A 17,492-nucleotide genomic window follows, 5' to 3' on the forward strand; every position below is an offset into this window, starting at 1 on the left:
ATCAGCTCTCCCGGTTGTTTCGGCAGTTCCCGGCGGTTCCCGGAGTTCCGACAGTTCCCGACAGTTCTAGATTTTGCATGACAAGCAGCTTTTTTGTGTCAACTCTCCTGGCTACTGCGCTGCCTCTTCGTCAGCTCTCCTGGCAGTTCCGGCAGTTTCAGCATTTCCCGGCTGTTTCTTTAGAACTCATGTGCCTTAGCATGTCCACCAATCTTCAAGGCTAGAGCACTTCCGATGCTCTACCAAAAACTAACAGTAGTGGCAATTTAATAACTTATTACATGGCATGTAAAAGCAAACCATGTCGATGTGCTTAATGACTTCACTATTAAATTGCATTCTTCCTATATTCTCTGATCTCTGATGTTGCATTTTATATTTAATTTAAACTAATTTTGTAAGGACTATAGTTTCCTTTGAAATATGCATCTACCATTTATAGTTGTTTATTTTCTTAGAATCAGATAACATTGAACAATGTATGCATAAGGATAGTAGTGGTTTTTAGCATATCCCCTGGAATATAACTGAAAATGAATTTTAATGATAAAAACAATTAAACTATAGAGTAATGAGTCCAATGACTATAACATTGTGGTCCCATGTGGTCCTCCCTGTCTTGATTGTTCCAGGAGGATAAATTATTTTTTCCCTATTGCTTTTCTTGCTTAGGACAGAAAATGATAGCTAGAGCTCTGGTCCACTCAATTATCAGATCAGTGAGGCCCATTCTCTTCTTGAAACTGCTCCTCTTGACGGGTTGTCTCTCTTTTGAGTGTCTCTTGAGGAGTTCCCATCACGGATGCCAAGGCAGATATCAATGGAGCGACAAACAATGTATAGTTCTAGGATGCCCTAGAGCTAGAGATAGAATCCTCATTATAGACTTCCATTTTCCAAGCGTAGTCGATCTGCTAGTGATCAATTCAAAGTCCCTTCCACCCAGCCTTGAGTGGTAGAAGCAGCGGGGCTCCTTGATCTAGGTGGCACCTGAGGATCTGCCCCAGGATTATAGAGCGGGGACCTTACCAGACCCAGTTACACTTTGGACAATCTTCTCAGATAGTGCATTGCCCCCTTTAGAGTGATTGACGACTCAGATAAGGAGACTTCCGTCCTGTTTCGGTTTAGGTCTCTAGCTTCAACACCACTTGACATGCTTTCTTTTTGAGAGGGACTTCTCACTCATGTACTTACTTCATTTCATGTCTTTGTGTTCCTTACTACTCTATGGCCTTGCTCGTAGATCTTTTATTTTTACAGATTTAGGAGCTATTATGACACACCCACTTTATATTATGTTGTAATTTTTTTGTCCCATTGACCTATTTTGTGGTCATTTATTGGACATCAATAAAATTATCTTACATTTACTATTATTTATAGGACAGCAAATGATAGCTAGAGATTCAAAGTTTTTCAATTATCAGAGATCAGTGAGAGGCCCAATCTCTTATCGACATCGCTCCCCTTGACAGGTTGTGTTTCTTTTGAGAGTCTCTTGAGGTGCTCCTATCACAGATCCCAAGATGGACATCACCAAAACAACAAACAATGGAGTTCTAGGATGTCCTAGAGCTAGAGATAGGCTCCCTCGTTCTGGAGTTCCAGCTTCCATGTTTCGTTGATCTGCTAGTGATCGATTTGAAGTTTGTTCCAGCTAGCCTTGACTGGTAGGAGCAGTAGGGTTCCTTGATCTAGGTGGCACCTGAAGATCTGTCCTAGGATTATAGAGTAGGGGCCCCTTGGTCCTGGTTACACTTTGGAAAACCTTCTCAGATAGTTTGTTGGCCCCTTTACAGTGGTTGATGACTCTTATGAGGAGACTTGCCTCCTTTCTCTTACGGTTTTGGCCTCTAGCTGTGACACGACTTGATGTGTTTTTTTATTTGAGGTGGACTTTTCACTCACGTACTTATTTCATTTCATGTCTCTGTTTTCTTTCCCTCTCGAACAGGGTAATTTATTCTTAATGGCTTTGTTCTTAGATCTTTATTTTTACAGATTTAGGAGCTGCTATGACACTCCAACTTTCATATACATTTGTAATATACAATATTTATTTAAAATAATTAATATATAATACTTTAAAATAGTAATTAGTCTAATCTATTAACTATTTATTATAATTTATAAATTTAAATTCTAATAAAGATTATGCAATTGCTTCATAAATTAGAGATCAATATATAAAAGCTTCTACATTAACTATTTATCATAAATTTAAATTGTAATAAAGATTATGCAATTGCTTCATAAATTAGACATGAATATATTAAAGCTTCTATACACTAAAATATGTTAAAAAGCTAAATACATATTAAAGTTTTATGCACTAAAGCTAATTAATATATACTAAAGATTTCAAACTAAAACTATATTCCAATTTCCCATTCTCGATTCAGTCTCTTCTAATTTGTGTTGCTCATTCACACAGTTTGCGACTTCTTTCCCGTCAAACCATCTACATCTCTTCCCAGTTGCGGTATCTTCCCCTGATGTTAACAGCAAGCTGGTGTCAACTTGAAGCATTGGGTGAATGTACGTCTGTGCGGGAGGTTCAGTTGATGAATGTTGGGGTTAGCGATTGTATGGTTGCGCAGGATCCTCAGTGGGAAAATGGTTGCGCAGGAAAATTGCATGTTTTTGCTGGTCAACAATCCTGATATGTTTCTTTTTTAAGGATCTGTTTTCAGAGTGTGTATGTCTGCATGGGAGGTTCAGTGGATGAATGGTAGGGTCGAGCGATTGTATGGTTACGCAGGATTCTCCGTGGGAAAATGGTTGTGCAGGAAAATTGCATGTTTTCGCTGGTCAAAGATCCTGATATGTTTCTTTTTTAAGGATCTGTTTTCAGAGTGTGTATGTCTGCATGGAAGGTTCAGTGGATGAATGATAGGGTCGAGCGATTGTATTGCTGCACAGGGTCCTCAGTGGAAAAATGGTTGGGCAGGAGAATTACTTGTTTTTGCTGGTCAATGATCCTGATATGTTTCATTTTTCAGGATCTGTTTTTTGGAATGGATCCTAGGCGAATCCATGGGTGTCTGGATCTGATCTGGGGAGCTATGGATCCATTCCCCTAGGCTGATGGATCTAGTAATGTAGAAACTGGGGCAACTTTGCAAGATTTGAACTTATCTAAACTATTTCCTGTTCTGGATACGAATATTACAAGAATCTTTGTTGTTGATTTGTCAAATGTCTAAACGTGGGGAAATTAAATACAAAAATAATCACCTTGCAAGATTTAGACTTACAACCAGCTATGTTTGTTCATCAATTTACGTTTTAAGTATTTCATTGTTAATATTGAGTTAATCAATGACATCATACAGAAGACTGATGCAGTTTAGATGGAGAGTATAACATTATACTTGCTTGTGGAGATTACAGTTGTTTCAAGTCCAAAGCAACATAGCTGATGGGATATAATTCAGCATTAAGCATGATGATAACAATTAATGAATATAATATTGTATTATTAATGATTGTTTGTTATAGAGCACATCATATTAATTTTATGGCCGTGAGCATTGTACCTAGTCAACAATCTCGTTCAACTATATTTTCCCCCATTTCGTCTCTTTGAATTTGTGCCTGGATATCTTGACAGATTCGCATAGCTATCCTTGGGTACATATGGTTATTTTTACTAAATTCTTGTTTGTAAATTTTAGACTCAACGAGAACTTTATGTTTTATTCTATTCATTAACTTGCTTCTAGCTCATTTTGACATATTAAAGAACAAATGTTTTCTTGTACCGTTCAGCTTTTACCATATATTTTAAATTTATGGTCTCTCATTTTAAATGAGTTTGACAGAAACAACTGTGGAGGTACTTCCAAGATTGTGCAAGATCAAATTTGACAGTGGAGTGATAGATGAACTTCTCTTTGTGGATATGCCGCAAGAATGTAGACTCGGTTCAGGGTTAATGGTATTGGAATATGGAAAAGCCACACAAGAAAGTGTCTTTGAGCAGCTTCGTGTTGTACGGAATGGTCGGTTACGGATAATTTTCACTTCCGAGTTGAAGGTATGGTTTTGGAAGTATCATAATCAATATATTTTGTGATGCTTGTATGGACTGTTAGATTGTACTTCCTTATGTGTTTTTCAATATGTTGAGTATGATATATTTGCCAGAGTTACCGATTGGTTTTAATTGTTTTAATGGAAGATAGGGAAATGGTTCATCTTTCTCGAGAGGAATGCTTTCCTTTTTTCTATTTACTTTCTGGGGTATGAAGCATGGTTTATATTTTGAAATGTTTAATGTTTATGGTCCGTAAAAATGTTTGTAACTAGATGCTTTTCATGATATTCGAGATCAGATTTTGTCTTGGGAGTTCTGTGCAAGAAACCACGAGGAGCTTTTACCTCGCAGGTTGGTAGCACCTCAGGTAATGATGCTATTGCCTTTACATAACCAGCATTTTTCAGCTAATGCAGATTAACCATCAATGTAATTGAAACCGTCCAGGAAAATAATGTGTAGGTGTGATGCAGTAATGCTATGTTAACACTTGTTTCCTCTTAGAGAATTCTTATATTCAATTAGAAGTAGAATGTAGAACTAATAAAGGTGTCTTTCAGTGTATGAAAGAACTTTAAGAGCTCACTATTTTGTTGGAGTGAAATGTTTATTCATAAACAGAGGAGATATTATTCTCTTGTTTTGTATAAAACAGTATAAAACTGCTGTTTCATTTCTCAAACGTTGAGAATGTCTGCATAAAAACTGCTCTATTTTAATCTTTTTAAACAAAATATTGAATTGTATAGATTAAGACTTTGCCTTTTGCTAGCTTAATTGTGTGAATTTTACAATCTTTATATTTTTCTTTAGTGTGCACACTGCGGTGAATGTTCCTCAAGCAGAGCAGAGATAATTCTATACTAGTCTTGTAGAGAGAGAGAGAGAGAGAGAGAGTAATAATAGAGGACAAAATATTGTTACCTATCCACCATATTCTAGGAGCTTTATTAATTATTCAATACACTTTCTCGAAGGATATAGAAACAAAGACATGGCAAAATTTCTGCCCTAATTCAATTTTCTGGAAGCTACTGAATTTTTTAGAAGAATTTTGGATGTTCTTCAATTTGACTTTATAGCTTTTGGTGATGTCTCTTATTTTTCTGTTTATGAGAAATCTATCTTATAGAATCTCTTTGGGGGTTTTGTGTAGAAGTTTTTGAATGCTAGCAGCTCACCACAGTTTCAAGTTTTTGCACACTTTTGTTACCCAGAGTCCCAAATCAAAAGGCTTGATATAAAACTTTAAAATGAAATTTATTTGAAACATTAGAGCTACCCCTACGTTAACTTTTCCAGCTGATATGAAAGAATTAAATGACAGGTATACACAAAAATATAACACATGTACACAATTATTTTTGGTCAACTGACCCTGGAAAAACCAGTCGTCAAGGAGGATTTTATTTTGCTTCTAGAGAAATTTATTACAACATTAAATACACAAGAAATTCAACTTATCTCTTCCCTTGAAGAAGTGCCACAGAGGTCCTCATTCAACTGAGTTTTGGACTGATATTTTAAACCCGGTCTGTCCTCCTCTAGCCGAAAATTTGACCTCTTTTACAGCTCCTTCAATGCTGGAAATCAGACCACAGAACAGTCAACTCTCTGCATAGAAACACAGTCTATCTGAGCTGAAGAATACGCTCAAAACACCTTGAATACAATGCTGTTAGGGCCTCAAAGAACACGCTGGAATCTGGAGTATTCTGGTCTTCCTCACCCACAGTTTTCATGCCTGTCTGCTCCTGAAATTTTGGCCTAATCTCAGCCTCAAAATCACCACCAAACTTGGCCTAACTCAGTCAGATAACCAGCATAACCTTCAACCTGTATTCAGCATGAAAAATCTGCTAACTTGGCCCTAACTTCTGCTTGATTTCTGCCCCTGAAATTTTTGGTTGCCCTCCAGATTTCTGCCCCGAATTTTTCGGGCAGCTCCTCCTAAATTTTCGGTGGTCGGCCTCTCTGTTAGTAAATGCAGGTGTGAAGGTGACTATTCTTTGCTGTGAGATAACTTCTCCTTCTGCAAATCTCTGCTCTCCTTCCCAAGCTCTCTTTCTCTCAAATGCACATGAGATAATGAGCCTTCTCTTGCTGTACGCTGCTCTTCCTTGCTGCAATCTGAGCCTTCTTGAGCAGCTCCTTGCTCTCCTACATTCTCCAAAGTCCTTGTGAGAAGAATAATGAGAAAATAACCCTTCCTTTTCATTTTTGTCTTTTCATAAGATGCGATACCTAACCCTAGTGATCTAATGGCTGAGATTAAATCTCAGCTCATTAGATCAAGGGTGGAGATCAAGTCTCCCACTTGACCCCCCGAATTTTTCGGGCAGCTCCTCCTAAATTTTCGGTGGTCGGCCTCTCTGTTAGTAAATGCAGGTGTGAAGGTGACTATTCATTGCTGTGAGATATTTTCTCCTTCTGCAAATCTCTGCTCTCCTTCCCAAGCTCTCTTTCTCTCAAATACACATGAGATAATGAGCCTTCTCTTGCTGTACGCTGCTCTTCCTTGCTGCAATCTGAGCCTTCTTGAGCAGTTCCTTGCTCTCCTACATTCTCCAAAGTCCTTGTGAGAAGAATAATGAGAAAATAACCCTTCCTTTTCATTTTTGTCTTTTCATAAGATGTGATACCTAATCCTAGTGATCTAATGGCTGAGATTAAATCTCAGCTCATTAGATCAGGGTGGAGATCAAGTCCCCCACTTGACCCCTTTCTCATGTTGACCCCCTCACTTAAAAGTTAAAACACTCCTAGGCACCTTTTTAATGTTATGTACCTTGTGCACTTTTTCTCTCATAAAGTGATTTTTAAAACATAAAAGTCACTTTAATAATATAAAGTGCACTTGAGTACTTTTCACATAAAGTCACTTTATAACCCATATGATTTTAATAAATGAAAATACATGGTACATGTCTTATGGAAAGGTGATTTTGCTCCAATACATTAATAAAATCATAATGTCCCTATACAAAAAGGATATTAAAGTGTCTCCCTAAAACGAAAGAATAAATACTTGCCTAGGAAATACTTCCATGGTATCATGTGCTTCATGTCCTTGCCTACGAAACTCTCCCTCACTACCTCATGTGCTTCCTTCAAGGTACCATAAAGCCTTCTTGGCTTCCTCCTCCCCAAAGAAGTCTCTTGCACAAGTGTGGGAGCCTCACCTCCATCCCCTGACACTTGTGGCCCTGATGAAGATATGCCCATGTGCCTTGTAGTGATCCTGTACTAGTTCCTGCACTCTGAGATCCTGCACTCACAAAATCCGTCAATCCTCCTGACCTCTGTGACCTTGTACAAATGGACACTGAAACTTGTAGTGTGCTCCCCTTCCCATTGTTAATTTTCACACTGCTATATGCTGTTTCAATTGCTTTAGCCCAATTCAATTCTTCAATTAGCAATTTTTCAATAACAATTAATAATTCCAATCATCAATAGTAATTAAGATAGAACAATAAATGCAATGACATAGAAGACAATCAACACATCAACAAGAGACTCCAGATTTTGGTCAACGACTAGGGAAAAACCCACTATGGGGAAAACCCTTTGACATTCTTCTTCTATTATATTGTCATAAAATGTTGAACAGAGAGCACAATGAGCCCATACAAAAGCATCCAACAATATCAACCAAATAATGTAAAAAATATGATCCTGACAACAATACTAATCAGAAATAACTTTACCAATTTGCGGTCAACTATTAAACTGAAACCCTAGATTCCAACCGCATGGAAGGAGAGTTATGCATGCGGCTGAGAAGCTCCAACCAACCACATGGAAGGAGAGTTATGCATGCGGCTGAGAAGCTCCAACCACATGGATGAGCCTATGTACATGCGGTTATAGCTGAAAATTCCCTGTGTCAACGCTATCACTGGAAACCAAAAACCCTAATCATACGTGCGAGCCTCGGACCCTGCAATTTCACACTTGTATGAACCAAACTCCGCGAACTCACTTCAAACCTGTGCGAACCAATCCAAAGAAGAGAGAAGAAGATGCTTGATGATGATGTCCAAATGAGGTTGAGGTCACTTGAATTTATAGGCTTCTAAGGGTATCCAATTTGCTTTAGGGCCGACCTGATCAAATCTAACATTGTGGGCTTTACTTTGAAAATACACTTTCTCTTATCCAAATTAAGTGCTTCAATAATCAAAATTGGTCCTCTGGAAAAGAGGAATCTAGTCCCATGATTGGAACTGTCTCAGCTAGGGAGAAATTCCAATTGCATCATGTACACATCACGACTATCCTATCATCATATCATGTTCTATTGGTGCTCGACAATATCTACTAAAGCATTCTCGAATCTAAAGAAGAAGAATCATTAGGGAGCAATAGCTACCACCCTCTAAGGGCAGTGAGGAAGGTCCTAAGGAACACTCTCACCTCATGTCTATCACAATGGGGAAGGTCTTGTGGGACACTCTCACCCGAAGTCACCTGCCTAGCGGGCCTTTATAGAATTAAGTTTTAGCCACAACTATATTAAAAATAGCCAAGTTAACTAAATCGTGGACATTACATTTATTCTATATTTATATAAATCTAATATTTATTATGTATTCATTATCTAATATATTTATGTAAATTATCATTATGTATAATCTAATATTTGTTGTGTACTTTTTTGTTGTTGTTTGTTTGTTTTTTTGTTATTTTAATTTTCCACCGGAAAAATTGTAATCTTTCATTATATGGTGAAAAATTACATATAGTATATGCTGTTCAGCATATGTGGATTGTGCCCATATATCTATAATATCTACAAACCATTCCTGTAAAAGTCTGTGTCAAAATAAAAAATTCATCACGTAGGATGATGCTGTATCAAAAAACAAAAAATCATCACGTAGGATGATGCTGTAATGGTATTCTATATAAAAACATATTTACCAGTGTTGTGAAAAGCGCGATTAAATCGCGCTTTTTTCCCTAAGACGATTTAATCGCGCGTTTTATGGGAAAAAAGCGGCTAAAATTTTTTTTTGCCGATTTTTTCGAAAAAAGCGCGCTTTTTTTTTTGAAAAAATCGCGTTTTTTTCGGAAAAAAGCTCGGGGTGTCAGGGCAGCACGATTTTATAATTTTTTTTTTGGTTTTTCATTTGGTGATTTGGGTTTTTTCATGCAATTTTTTTTGAAATAAACAAATAATTTTTGAGTGGGGCAGCTTAATGATCAAGTCTAGGCCCTAGTATGGATATGCTATTCATGGTAATGTTAAATTCTTAAAGTAAAAGTGACATTCTCCTTAATCTTCATTTTCATCCTTTTACTTAAATTTTTAACATTACCATGAAATGACTCAGGATGTTTGAGAGTGGTTCCAGCCTCATTGGATTTCATATGGAGAAAGTAGAATTTTAGATTTCATTTAAAATCCAGCAGACTTATCAGTTTTTCAGGATTTCAGGATTGGGAGATTGTAATGTTTCCAGGTGACACCACCTGCTCGGGCTACCCTTGCCACCAGTAGAGGACGTGGTCTACCTCCTATAGCTCCTACTTCTAGTTCTTCAGCTTCTAGAGCACATCAGACTCCACTACCATCTCCACCAGCACAGGCACCAGCATCCTACATCTAGAGGGAAAGGGAAAGCTGTGGCATTTTCTCGCAAGAGGGGCAAAGGAAATCAATAGGATTAGACCTCATTTTATTGTATATGACATTATGACATGATGAGATACATTATCATATTTTTTGTTGATATTTTGAGGCTGAGTTGGGACTCAGGAGTCAGGACTTACTATTCAGGACATGATTCAATGTTATGTGTGATTTTAGCGCTAGAAATGATATTAAACATCTTATATATTAGTTTTTTTTATCATATTTATGTGTCAATGTATTTATTTTATGTTGTAGATGGTTTAGATATTAAAAAAATTGAAAAAAAATGAATATTTTTGTACCAAACGCTTTTTTCCCGCTTTTTTCCGCTTTTTTCCCGCTTTTTCCGATTTTTTCCGCTTCATTCCCGGCGCCGATTTAATCCCGCTCGCGCTTTTCACAACATTGATATTTACACTTCGCAGGGTGATAATCATAAATAAAACTAAATTATCTACATCATCATATATGTTCGATAGTTCTTCAAAAATTCAGTGACCATCCACCTGATGGTAGATTTGATCTATATAAGGCCTGTGGTAGTACCGGTATTGAGAGGTACACCTTTGTTCTTGGATATAATCCAATAGCCAAGTTAACTAAATCGTGGACATTACATTTATTTTATATTTATATAAATCTAATATTTATTATGTATTCATTATCTAATATATTTATGTAAATTATCATTATTTATAATCTAATATTTGTTGTGTACCTATTTTTCTTTTAATTTTCCACCGGAAAAATCATAACCTTTCATTATATGGTGAAAAATTACATATAGTATATGCTGTTCAGCATATGCGGATTGTGCCCATATATCTATAATATCTACAAACCATTCCTGTAAAAGTCTGTGTCAAAATAAAAAAATCATCACGCAGGATGATGCTGTAATGGTATTCTATATAAAAACATATTTACACCTCGCAGGGTGCTGATCATAAATAAAACTAAATTATCTACATCATCATATATGTTCGATAGTTCTTCAAAAATTCAGTGACCATCCACTTGATGTTAGATTTGATCTATATAAGACCTGTGGTAGTACTGGTACTGAGAGGTACCCCTCTGTTCTTGGATTATCCACTGTCCTCCTCGCAGGTGCATGGCTTCCTTGGATAATCCGTCGGCACTGTGGTTATGCTCCTTGTAGATATGACGAACAAGAATGGTATTAAATTGAGATTTGAGATGCATAACTTTGTCTAGAATATTTAAGAGTGTGAGTGTGACATCTAGTTTTCTGATTGATCCAATTTATGATAATATTTGAGTCCCCATATATCTGTAAGTCTCTGCATTCATGATTTAAAGCAAAATGCATAAGATGACGAAGAGTTATGAGTTCTGCAAAATTGTTCGTTCCTACGCCTAGGCCCATCTTGACTTTGTAATAATGCTGATCTGATAGATATAGAATGAAGCCCCCCCCCCACATCCATGTTGTTGAGTAGCTCCATCGAAAAATGCCCATGGTGAGGAGTGGTCTATGGGGTCGGGGGCAGCTGGTCTGCGAGAACGAGGAGTATATTCAGGCAATTCGTGATATGATGCTATGATTTTGGCAATAATGGATTGCCAGCATATTGAGCCATTTTCGAAGATCAATTTGTTCCTTGCTAGCCAAATTGCCTAGCAAATGATGAGAGGAAGACATGGGAGGTTAGTTCCAGCATGTGCTCGGTTCCAGGCATCCCATGCTGCTATGATGTTATCACCCTCCCATGCTCCCGTGAACCTGATTTCCTCAGCCACGTCATTCCATATTTGTTTTGTGGTATTGCAGGTAAGGAAAAGATGTACGGTCGATTCGGATTGCTGTTTGCAGAGTATGCACCAGGTGGGACCATACACAGATCTGTGCATAAGCGAGTCCCCTGTAGGGACCTTATTTCGGAGAATGCACCAGAAAAAGAGTCTGGTCCGGGTGGAGTCTTTAATTGCCAAATGAGCTTCCACCAACTCTGAGTGATTTCTGGTTGTTTGTTATTAATCAGACACAGGTAACCTTCCTTGGGGGAGTAGTATCCAGATTCGGCCTTGTTCCACATGAGCTCATCTGGGCCTTCCTTGATGCGGATGTGGGATTCACTCAAAGCACTTGTGTAATCCTCCCAATTGTGGTGCCAGATAGGAGGCAAATTTAACTGCGCTGCCGATTTCCATGCTTGTGTGTAAATGGATGAATTCTCATGGTCCGCAATATGAGCTATTACTTTAATGTTCTGTTGATCGAGTAATCGAATAAGCTCACGAGGGAGGTAACATCTCCCTCCTCCACCTGTCCATGGATCCATTCCAATGCGAGCCCTGGTTCCATCATTGATTCTCCAAGTAAGATGGCTGTGAATGAGGGGGAGCGAGTACAATAGAGCTTTCCAAACTGATGAGATGCCTGTTCTGTTCCAACCCGGCAGTTGGATCTAATCGATGACTTGTAGGGGCCAGATTTATTTGTGGTATGAGATAGATATCCAGAGATTTTGCTTGGTAAGTAATGTCCATCCCATTTTCGCAGCCAGAGCATGTGCAAAGGATGATAGATCTTTAAGACCCCATCCTCCCACTTTTTAGGCATGGCAATATTATCCCATCTAATCCATGCAAAAACTCGCTTATCTTGTCCCCCATTCCAAAGGTATCTGCAACAAATTTGCTTGAGACGAGCTAGAATAGGTATCCAGGCTAAAGCCATCCAGAATACAGGTGTGGCCTCCAGGATTGATTTAATGAGCACTAGCCTTCCTGCTCTGGATAGAAAGCGATGGCTCCAGTGAGAAATCCTCTTCTCAAATTTGGAGATCAGCCAAGTCCAATCCACTATCTTGTGTCCCAAAGGCTTGATCCAGTAACCCAAATATTTGAAGCCCTGATCCAGAGGTCGAGGGTTATATGGGAATCGATGCAAGGCAAGATTGGACTCTTGTGCAGAAGTGTATGCCTGGGAAATAGTAGATTTTGTGTGGTTTGCCGACATACCAGTGGATCTGTAAAAGTGGCAAGGATCTTATCAAGAGTGATCGAATCTTGAATACTTCCATCCAAGAAGATGAGGACATCATCCACAAACAAGAGATGTGTCAGGTAACAGTGATCAGTAATCTTTAAACCTGACAATTTGCCATTCTGCTTTTCATGATAGATGACTCTGCTCAGGCACTCCATAACAAGCAGAAAGAGGAGCGGTGAGAGTGGGCAGCCTTGCCTGAGTCCCCTTTCAGCATGGAAAAAAGAAGTGGGCACGGATGGAATGAATGGCTTCTTGAGCAGTGCTAATAGCTTCATGAATCTGGCAGTCTTCAAGGAAAGCAAATTGTTCAGGGAGGATATGCTGAGAAAGGATAGGCCTGATACGATTAGCAATGATTTTGGAGATAATCTTATAAAGGCAATTACAGAGGGAAATGGGTCGGAAATCATCAAAGGAGGCAGGGGAATCAGTTTTAGGGATGAGGGCGATGAAGGTAGAGTTGATAGCATTGTAAAATCTACCAGATGATTGGCATTCCTCCACAACTTGTAGAATATCCAAGGCCAGCAGATCATAAAAAGCCAAATAGAATTCTATTGTCCACCCGTCAGGTCCCGGGCTTTTATCCTTTTTGAACCACTTTAATACCCCCTCAAGTTCCTCCAGAGTGACAGGTGAAGTCAATTCATTTGCTTCTTCCTCCCCTACAAAACGAGGGAAGAGTCCAGCCACTTGTATGATATCTGCTAGATTGGCCTCATGGGGAGATCTAAACAGATTCCGAAAGTGGGAGGTGCCCAGTCTGGAGAGTTTTTGGAAATTGTCAGCTTGCTCTCCATCAGGAAGGGGCATTTTCCAAATCGTGTTTGTAGTCTTCCTTCCCTTGGCAAAATTTTGGTAAAATTTGGTGTTTTCGTCTCCTGCCTTTAACCAAATGGCCCTGCTCTTCAGTCTCCATGATTCTTCCCTTTCCTTGAGGATCTTGTCTTTCTGCTTCTCAAGCTCAATCAGCTTGTTCTTCTCTTCTGCTGAGGTAAAGCCAAGATTCTTTTCATCCAGCAATAATTCCAACTCAGCTTCAATGGCCAAAATCTTTTGATCATCCTTAGCCTTCTTCTCCTTTGCCCAGGCCATGGTTAGTTGTTTTAGCTGAGAAAGGTTGTGGCAAAATCCCTCCGCCGTTGTTCTGTGATTTGATATAGGGTGGGTGACCCAAAAGTCCTTGACTAGACTTGTATATCCCTCATCTTGGAGCCAGACATGATTGAATTTGAAGGGTGCCTTTGGCTTGGCATCTGGTCCAAGAATCTCCAGGTAAATAGGAGAATGATCTGATTTTCCCCCTGCCCCCACCCATTGTCTGTATCTGGTCAATCTCTGAAGCAGGGGGATTTTAATCAGGAATCTATCGAGTCTTCTAGCGAAGGCGACATCCCCTACTCTCCGGTTCCTCTAGGTAGGCATATGCTTGTTCATGGGGATGTCAGCAAGATGGTGCTGGTCCAGAATGTCCTTAAAGAAATCAGACAAGGGGTCAACTTGGGCTTGTGATCCCCAGGATTCCCCATATCCCATGGAGAAATTAAGATCGCCCCCTATGATAACCTGATCCATAGATGTCGAGTTTAATCCAAGAAAATACTGCCAGAATTCCTCTCTCCTCTGGCATGGGCCATATACATTGATAATCCTCAGGGTCTCCCCTAGCTCAGCCGAGAAGAAATCCATGCCTATAAAGCCCACTCCTCCCCAGGTGGCAGATACATTTATGGTCCGAGGATTGTATCTGATGGCTAAGCCCCCAGCTCTACCTATGGCATCCAGTGCATGGAAGTGCCATCCGGGTCGGATGGTAATTAGGGTTTGCTCAATAGAATCTGCATTGCCCAAAGTCTCTTGCAGCATAATGATATCAGTCGGTTCATTCTCAATCAACCTCCGCATGGCTAGTTTTTTGGAGGTACTAGCCAGACCTCTGCAATTAAAGGAGAGGCATTTCATGGTGGAACCCCCTCTGGGGTTTGCAATGCTCTAAGAACCCCTTCCATGGTAGATTGTTTGCCAGATGCAACCTCGGCACCGGCTTTCTGAATGGCCTTTGTCAGGTAAGATTTACGTCCTCGGGAAGATTGTGCAGGGGGTCCAGGGTAGGTCAGCCCCAGCCCAGATTGCGGGTCAGGACCCGATATGAGCCTAGAGCGAAGGTTGTAGGAGTGAGGCATAACTGGGTGGGAAGAGGCCGAAACCCTAGATGAGGATGGGGTCGGATGGACAGTAAGGGAAGAGGGGGCTATGATGGGCGGAGGGATGGAAATCGCGCAAGTAATAGTAGGAGCCAGAGGTGCAATTACATCCAATGGAGAAACAACGGAAAGTGATAATGAAGATGAGTGAGAGGATAGAGGAGAGAAAGGAGAAGTACCCGTTTTCCGCGCCATCTCCGCAGCAGCAGCAGCTCTTGCCCGAGTCATAGGGGGCGAGGGCGGCTTGTAGGCTTCTTCCGCATCCTTTGAGGATTCACCCAAGTTGTATAGTTTTGGAACCGGGGTGCTGATTCACAATGCCGACACAGGAGCTCGAGATGCCGACACAGGAGCTTTTCCTTTTAGTGGCGGTGGAGAGCTGAGGGAATCAGCTGGTTTCGCAAGCAGAGGACATTCCTTGAATACATGCCCTACCTTATGACACCTTCTACAGCGGAATGGAACACCCTCGTAATCCAAGATCTGTATTCTGGTGTAATGCCTCCATTTCAGGGTGATCTTCTCTTCCAGACCCTCCCTTGTGTCCAAGTGAACCAGGATTCTTGCCAGTGCACGGTTTTTTGTTTGAACATAGGTCTTATCATATTCCAAATACGTCCCAAGGGCATTTCCAATCCTAATAAACACCGCTTCAGACCAGAATTGTAGAGGAAGACCTGGTAATCACACCCAGATAGGTCCTGCTCCAATTTGCTCCCGTTCCAGATCGAATAGCGGTGACCAGCGCTTGAGGAGGACTGGTGCCATCTCTATGTGCCAGTATTTGGCAAGAATCAGATCAGTATAGTTTGCCTTTGAAAAGTGTAGGGCAAACCAACCTCGAGCCAGGGTCTGAACCTCTTGGAGTTCTTGAAGAATGCTGCCCCAGATCTCTTTTACCCAATTTGTGAGCCTGGTTGTTGAGTAAGCCCTTCCTCTCACATGCCCAACAAGTACTCTGTTGGCCTTGTCCACCACCTCGCCCATTGGTATGTCTTCACCGAATGTGATGGTAAGGTCCTTTGTGGACGTCTTCACGCACTTGACCTTTCTCTTCCCTGTTCTCGGCGCCGATGGGTGTTCCGTCAATGGATTTGAGCCCACATCCTTCAGGGGAGTCGCCGCTTTTGATTTTATGACCGGAGAGTCGAAACAGCCCGAAGGGAGGGTATTAGGGTTTGCAGAGAGGGGGCGAGCTTTGGGGGGGCGCCGGGTTATCGAGTGCAGGTGAGGGAGGTGATATGGCAGTGAGGAGATCGAGCGTGCCAGGGGAGAGCGGGGGGTAATCAAGACCCGAGGTTTCCAGAGAGAGAGATCCAAAGCGCAGCGGCGAGGCTGAGGATCTCGGAAGCGCGACAATCGGCGTAGTGTCCGGGTGAGGAGAAGCAGATCTGTCAATGTTAGGGTTAGGGCTTCGACTGCCAAATATGGTTTGTCCCTCGAACGGATCCTGGGAATAATCAAGGGCCTCCTCTTCGATATCCATCGCTTCCATTAACAGAAACCGCCACCAAAACCGCCAGGAAGATAGTTGACTGTGCGCACAGTAAACGGATGTCGACAGGTCGTTATGGTAGGGTAACAGCTATCGCGGATGCTCGAATTACTGAGATTAATTTATGTTCTGTCTCTGTGCAGGTGCAGGGATGCGCATGTGCCACCTGCTCGCTTGCGGCCACGTCAGAGCCCAGAACATCTTCGCTCCCAACTCCCAATATTTGTTGTGTACTTATTATCTAATATATTTATGTAAATTATGTGTTTATTTTATAAACATAATAATTTACATAAATATATTAGATAAATTATGCATTTATTATGTATATATCAATATAAAGATACATAATTTACATAAATATATTAGATAATTTATGTGTTTATTATGTATATATCAATATAAACATACATATGTTACATAATTATATTCGATAAATTATGTATATATCAATATAAACATACATAATTTACATAAATATGTTAGATAATAAACACATAATAATTATTAAATTTATTATTCATTTATATAAATATAATATAAATGTAATGCCTAGGATTTAGTTAACTTAGCTATTTTGAAGATAGTTGTGGCTAATATTTATTCTATAAACGCTGGCTAGCTGGGTGATAATATAAGATTACAATAGGAATATACCTAGTTCAGTTGGCTCCACATTCAATTGGTGTCACTCCTTCAAGGGGCGAGTGCAAGGAAACACCCTTTCATGAGACCCATGCAGAGTGATGGCTTGAGGTGTAACCTTTATATATGTGTGTGTCTATGTATTTTTTTTTAACAAAGTACCCCACCCTCCAGCCTATAGGCAAGGCCAAGATATTCGACAGGGTTAAAGACTGCACAACAATAGGGCTCGAAGATATGAGCTCAACATTTCACTTGTAGGAATTATACTCGGGTGGGGAGTGTGTATGTGTGTGTATACATCTCTGTTACACCAGAAGCGCTCTTGAGAGGTGGGAAACCCGTTCCAATGGTTCTCGCGCTCTCGAGTGCTTTGGAACTGTATGGGAACGTTACCTTTTTAGTGGGAGTTGGGGACAATTCCGAGAGATTTGAAGATTGTTTTT

General features: G+C 40.1%; 1 protein-coding gene across 2 annotated transcripts in view; it reads left to right on the plus strand.

Annotated features, from left to right (window-relative positions):
• Window positions 1-17,492, plus strand: part of LOC149199245 (putative transcriptional regulator SLK2) — a 58,869-nt gene that overhangs the window by 17,634 nt on the left and 23,743 nt on the right. For both annotated transcript variants that reach the window (XM_089402357.1, XM_089402356.1), the window contains exons 6-7: window positions 3,828-4,042; window positions 4,341-4,409. In XM_089402357.1, the coding sequence (XP_089258483.1) occupies window positions 3,828-4,042; window positions 4,341-4,409 (284 nt within the window). The remainder of the gene's footprint in view (window positions 1-3,827; window positions 4,043-4,340; window positions 4,410-17,492) is intronic.

This window comes from Pinus tabuliformis, chromosome 2_1 (genome assembly GCF_031772625.1).
Source record: "Pinus tabuliformis cultivar Carrire ecotype Pingquan chromosome 2_1, CPIR1, whole genome shotgun sequence".
Classification (NCBI taxonomy): domain Eukaryota; kingdom Viridiplantae; phylum Streptophyta; class Pinopsida; order Pinales; family Pinaceae; genus Pinus; species Pinus tabuliformis.